The sequence below is a fragment of the Zalophus californianus genome, chromosome 1, assembly GCF_009762305.2.
Source record: "Zalophus californianus isolate mZalCal1 chromosome 1, mZalCal1.pri.v2, whole genome shotgun sequence".
NCBI lineage: Eukaryota > Metazoa > Chordata > Mammalia > Carnivora > Otariidae > Zalophus > Zalophus californianus.
The window spans coordinates 2741745-2748377 of NC_045595.1; the positions used below are offsets into that span (position 1 = coordinate 2741745).

General features: G+C 53.9%; 1 protein-coding gene across 5 annotated transcripts in view; it reads right to left on the reverse strand.

Annotated features, from left to right (window-relative positions):
- The window catches only part of PIP5K1C (phosphatidylinositol-4-phosphate 5-kinase type 1 gamma), a 52084-nt gene extending 49390 nt beyond the window's left edge, over positions 1-2694 (reverse strand). For all 5 annotated transcript variants that reach the window (XM_035728151.1, XM_035728150.1, XM_035728149.1 and 2 more), the window contains exon 1: positions 2513-2694. In XM_035728151.1, the coding sequence (XP_035584044.1) occupies positions 2513-2606 (94 nt within the window). In that variant the 5' untranslated portion in view covers positions 2607-2694. The remainder of the gene's footprint in view (positions 1-2512) is intronic.
- Positions 2695-6633: the final 3939 nt, after the last annotated feature.

Below are 6633 nucleotides of genomic sequence, written 5' to 3' on the forward strand. Positions count from 1 at the left end.
AGCATCGCTGGTCACAGCAAAAGGTGGACTCCAGAAGCAGCCAGAATGGTCCTCAGCAGGAGGCTGGTTGAACTAGTAATGGCTGGTGCCTAAAACGGGCTGTCTTTCCTCAAGCACTCTCAACATGCTGACGCACACTAACTCAGGTGAAGCTCATCGTGGCCAGCCCCAAGCAGGTATACAAATCACCCCATTTTACAGATGGGGCTACAGAGGCTCAGAAAAGTCAAGGCATTTGCCCTTCAAAGTCTCACAGCAACTGAGTGGAACCCAGGCAGTATAACTGGGCTTCGTCCCCTCTTCACCATGGTCCCATATTCTCTCTCTCTGAAGAAAGTAATTGATACCCACAGGGGACTGGGAAGTTCAGATTATTGCAGATAAAAAGCAACCCAAATTAAGGGATAACAGATAGAGTGAGACCAAAGGTTCTCACCTAGGGTGACTGTGTCTCCAGGGGACCCTGGAGATGTCTGGGGAGATTTATGATTCATCACAACTCAGGGGCGGTGCTCCTGGCACTGAATGGCCGGGGCCAGGGATGCTGCTCAGCCCCCTCCAGTGCCCAGGAAGCTACCTCCAAAACAGAATTTTCCAGCCCAAAAAGTCAATAGTGCCGAGGCGGAGAGCCCCTGGTGTGGCATGGAACCATCTTGGCGAAAAATAAGCAGACGTGTTTATGGATTTCTACATTTCTATGAGCAGCAGGAAAAGCCTGGACGGTTTTCACCCAAACTTAGGATTTATATCAGGAGAAAGGAGTTTGGAAAGGGAGCAGCAGCTCTTAATTTTAGAGTGAGTGAGAGAAAAGATTTGCCAGGGGAGTCAGATTTCTGTGGATTTTGGTGACAGGCAGTCAGGGCTGGCCCCTTATCTTCCAGGTCCCTGTGCTTAGACCCAGCCGCTGCTGGGCCTGGGATCTTATCTGCCCCCATCTGGCTCACTGAGCCCCTAATAACATAAATGTTTGCTATGCGGCTTTCTTGTGGTCACTGAGCCTTGGGCTGTTTGGTCTCTGACCAGCCCCGGTTGGAGGGCTGATGGTGGAGGTCAGGGGTCTGATAAAGGAGCATGGCTGGGTCCCGGAACCACGTCTAGGGCTAGCCGGGCCAGGGCACCAATCCCTGGCCAAGAACAAGGGCGAGGCAACCGGATGGTCGAAGGAAGCAGGGCATCTACCGAGCGCTTCCAGATGGCAGTAGGGACAGAAGCGGCGGGAGCCTTCCAGAGCCCAGGGCGTGGGGCGGCAGGGGGGAAGCTCGCTGGCTCCAGGGCTCTCTCTCCAGACATTTCGCCCAACCCCACCCCCCCCTCAGCCACACAGCATATCCCGCCTGCCAAGGAAGCTTCAGGAGGCCTGGGGGAGAAGGAGGACGATGCCCGTGTGGGTGTCTGCAGGGCCTCTGCTAGCGGGGGCTGCCTGATGGGAGCAGAGGATCCTGCAGATCCGGAAACTTCTGTTTGGAAGCTTGAGAATGTGACCCAGAAGGAAGCGTGGAGGAGAAGATTCCTCTGGGCAGCGGCCCAGCTCTGCTGCTGCCCATGGCACAGCCGGCCGGGAGCCCGCCGGGAGCTGGGCCGGGCCACCTCGCTCCGCACACCTGCTGTTCTGGAGGGCGAGGGCGGAAACAGTGCCCTACACACCAACAGCGGCCCTCCAGCGTCCAGGGAGAAGGCTGGGGGAGGGAGTGCCTCTTTTTCCCCCACCTGCCTGCAAAGAGAGCCCTGGCCCTGAAAGCACGGCGAGATGTCATGTCCTCAATCCCCTCCCGTCATAACGAGGTAAACTGAGGCCCAGAAAGACAATGAATGGCCAGTGCACTAGAAGCCGGGTGCGGTGACTCCCACGGAGAGAGATGGGACAGTCAGGAGGCTGGCCCAGATGGCCTCAAAGACCCCCAGCCCCCCACCCTGGCAACTCCTGCCCTTCACCCCCCAGATGTGCCCACAGGGGGGATCCCAGAAGCTGACCCCAGCAAGGTGGCCGGCGCAGGAAGGCGGGGGCACATCTGGGACAGCGTCACCTCCCCTGCCATGCCCATCTCGGAAGCATGGCCCCTCACCAGAACAGGGCTGCTGCACCGTCCCACACACGGAGAGCGGCTCCCCCGCCCCCACCAACAGGCCTGGGTGGGATGCCGTCCCCAGACGCCCTCGGCCGGAGGCAGCGCGCCCACCCACCGCGTGGCCTCACCTCCCCCCGCCCCGCCCGAGGGTGAGGACCCGCGTTCCCCGCACGCCTCCGAAGGGGGCTGCTCACCCCGCGTCCTCCCAGAACCGGGCCCCGCGCGCGCCCCCGGAACCCCCGGGCAGGGCGGCGCCCCCGCGAGCCCCCCGCCCGGTGTGTCCCATCCCCCCCCCCCGCGAGCGCCCCCGATTGGAACGTTCCGGCCTCCCCGCGGCGGGTCCCGGCGCCCCTCCGGCGCTCGGGCGGCTCCACTGGGCCGCGGCGGGGGGAGGCCGGGCGGGCCCACTCGGGGAGAGGGGTGGGAGGGAGGTCCGGCACCGTTACCTGCCGCCGCCCCGCTCTCCGCGGCCCAGGCCGCCTCCGAGGTCACGGCCCCCGCCTCGGCGCTCTCCGCCTCGTCCGGCACCTCCAGCTCCATGGCCGCGCGCGCGGACCGGCTGGCGGGCGGGCGGCCGGAGGCTGCACCCGAGCTGCGGCCGCCGCCGCCGAACAACAACCGCCGCCGGCTGGAGGGCGGAGGGAGGGGGCCGGGCCCGGGGCGCGGGGGGCGGGCCCGGAGGCGGGGCCAGCATGCGCCAGCGCGCTGCGCGCGCGCGCCGCCGGCCGGGGCTCGGGGCTGGGCCTGCGTGCGTCCCCGCGTCTCGAGCGCCCCCACGCGCCCAGGGGGTGGAAGGGCGGCGCCATGCGCGTCGTCTAATCCTATTGCTAGAATATTGTCACACGTCATAAATCCAAGCGCTGTCTACAGTTAATCAGCTACTTAACATCATATTGCAGATGACACTGACTTATGATATGTGCTTTGTCATACGTAGTAGTTATAATGACGTAATAAGTGATGTAATAAGTCAAAATAAATTTGATTTGTATTAATATGCACAGTATATAAAATATGTGTTATTAAGATATAGGCATACAGGGCGCCTGGGTGGCTCAGTTGGTTAAGCCACTGCCTTCGGCTCAGGTCATGATCCTGGAGTCCCAGGATCGAGTCCCGCAGCGGGCTCCCTGCTCGGCAGGGAGTCTGCTTCTCCCTCTGACCCTCCCCCCTCTCATGTGCGCTCTCTCTCTCTCTCTCTCTCTCTCTCTCTCTCTCATTCTCTCTGTCTCAAATAAATAAATAAAATCTTTAAAAAAAAAGATATAGGCATACTAATATCATTGCTAGAAAAAGTATGGTACTATTATAATAGAGATAATGGTATATAATGTGCGAGTGTCATATATAATATATAACACCATGTATAATACAACGATAAGTTACAAGTAACAATGTAATTAAAATGTCAGTCTAGTGCAAAAGCCTCTGCAAGCAATCTCTCCATAAGTCATGGATCTATTTCTTGTTTGCTTTTTTTTTTACTACTAATACTTTCCCAGTACCTAATATAGAACATAACACCTAGAAGAAAATAAATATTTGATAGTATTGATCAACCAGATGGGGACTATTATCATTTCCGTTTTACACACAAAGAAAACAGGATCTCAGAACGTTGAAGTCACTTACTGCAAATCACAAAGAATCATGCTGCGAATCAGTGTATTTACATACAGTGTTAAGAATAACTGTGTTCATATTGTCATTAAAGTTGAATGGTGAATTTATTAATGATATGGCTAGGTGGTTACTAATTCTGAGATCATGATTCAGGGGGTAATAAATGTTGGTATTATATTTGTTTTGTTCATGACTAACGATTTCTGCTGGGGGGCGAGTGGAGGAGTCTGGGTACCCACGTGGTGAGGGACAGACCTAGGATATTTTCACCCAGGCCTGTCTGACTCGGAGACATGGCCCCTCATCACTGTCTGGGGTGCTGGCAAAGTAGGTGGGAGACTGGGCTCTGGGGTGCCTGGGAATGGGATGATGGGGAATCAGGAAGATGGAGCAGGTCACAGCCACACCCAGAGGCTAGAAACATGTTTCTGAAATGTTTTCCGTCAAAACAAGGGGACAAATCAAGAAAGGGAAGGTTGGAGAACAGGACTCAGGATGTGGCAAAAGGAATCCCCAGCTTCTGTCAGAAGAGAACCAACCCAGAGTGGAGTCCAAAGTCTTAAGGGAATCAAAGGTTGAAGGATAAACACAGTGTGGTCCATCCACACATTGCAATGTTACTCCGCCTCGGGAAGGAAGGGGCCCTGACACCTGCCACGACGTGGACAGGCCCCGAGGACACTGGGCTCAGCGAGAGGAGCCAGACCCAGAAGGACACATCCCGCAGGACCCCACTCCCAGGAGGTCCCCAGAGGAGTCCCGTCCCCACAGACAGAGAGGAGAGGGTGGGAGCCGGGGCTGGGGCAGGGGGTGGGGAGTCTGTGCTTCGTGGGGACCGAGTCTCAGTTTGGGGAGATGGAACGTTCTGGAGACGGAGGGTGGGGGTGGTCGCAGGACGGTGTGAGTGTGCTTCACGCCGCTGAGCTGTGCACGTAGAGATGGTGAGAGTGGTAAATTTTATGTTGTGTGCGTTTTACCACCATTTAAAACAACAATAACAAAAAGCCTCCAGGAAGAGCCCTTTGGACACATGCCATGGATAGATCTCCTGAATCATCTTGAATCTGTTTTTTTTTTTTTTAAGATTTTATTTTTTTAAGTAATTGCTACACCCAACATGGGGCTCAAACTCACAATCCCGAGATCAAGAGTCGCACGCTCCACTGACTGAGCCAGCTGGGCGCGCCTCATTTTAAATCCATTTTGAGAAAAATTAGAGGGACGGTTCTCAAAGCGTGGTCGTTGCAGCAGCAGCAGAAGCTTCACTGAGCAGCTTGTTAGAAATGCAGATTCTCGGGCAGCCTCAGACTTCCTGTAGCAAACACTCCATGGGCGGGATCTATAATCTGTAATTTCAAGGAACACCCCCCACCAGGCACCCTACTCCGGGCGGTTCAGATGCCTGAATATGACAACCATTGACTCCAACTGGAGAAGGCCTGGGGGCTGGGCCAATGATAAGGATCATGAAAAGGAGCCAAATTAAAAAAAAGAAAATCAACTTTCAGGTTGATTCTGAATGTCTCCTGGAGGGAAGTCAATACTAAGACTGAAAAAAACAAAAAGCGGCAAAGCAGGTCTTACTTAGACATGCGGAAGTGAATGTCAAAATAATCAGGTAAAAGACGCTAAAGAGGGGTGCCTGGGTGGCTCAGTTGGTTGAGCGACTGCCTTCAGCTCGGGTCATGATCCTGGAGTCCTGGGATCGAGTCCCACATCAGGGGGGGGGGGGTCCCTGCTCAGCGGGGAGTCTGCTTCTCCCTCTGACCCTCTTCCCTCTCGTGCTCTCTATCTCTCATTCTCTCTCTCTCAAATAAATAAATTCTTTAAAAAAAAAAAGGACGCTAAAGAGGGGGTGCCTCTGGGAAGGGAGAAATTGTGGGGTGGCAATGGCACTGCTGATTTTAGCAAACCTAAATGACAACTTGACCCTTTAGAGTGCGCGCATTATTGGGGAAAACAACCCCAAACTGGTGTTGTGGGAGGCAGGAAAGCTTGGGCAGGGAATGGAGAGGAGGGGCAGGGATCCAGGCCGGTCGCAGGGTGCGGTTGCATCTTCTGATTCTCCTACTTCATCCTCGCAGGTTCCTGCTCCTGGGTTCCCATTTTGCAGGCTGGGAAACTGAGGCTCACCTGCTGGGGCAGGTTACCTGGTTTCTGGTGCACCCCCCCACACCGGCTGTTACCATTAGTGGCAGGTGCTGCAGGTAGGGACTCATGCATCCCTCCATTCCCCTCCTCATCATTCATTCATTCATTCATTTATTCATTCATGCCACAAATATTTATTGAGCACCTACTGTGTACCAGGTACTGTTCCAGGCCGCAGGGACACAGGAATGAGCAAGACAAAAATCCCTAACCTCAGTGAGGCGCCACTCTAGAAAAGACAGATAAACAGGCACAAGACACAAGGCAGTTTCAGGTGCTAATAAATACTTTGAAAACAACACAGATGCGATACAACTATGAAGACATGATCGATAAAGGTGGGCTTCACAGATTCATACATTAGTATGCATTAAGCGCCTGCCCCTCGTTGTCCAATAGAACTATCATGCAAGCCAATTAAAATTTAAAACTTAAAATGTCATTTTAAATTTCCTAGTGACCACATTTTGAAGGGTGAAAAATGAACAGGTAAGATTAATTCTAACAATATATGTCGTCTAACCCAAAACATCCGAAATACGATCATTTCAACATTAAATCAATATTAAAAAATAACCAGTTATTTTACGTTCTTCTTTGCATGCTGAGCCTTCCAAACCTGATATGTGGGGTTTTTTTAAGTTTATTTATCTATTTATTTGAGAGAGCGAGAATGAGAGAGTATACATGAGAGGGGGGAGGGTCAGAGGGAGAAGCAGACTCCCTGCCGAGCAGGGAGCCTGATGCGGGACTCGATCCCAGGACCCCAGGATCATGACCCGAGCCGAAGGCA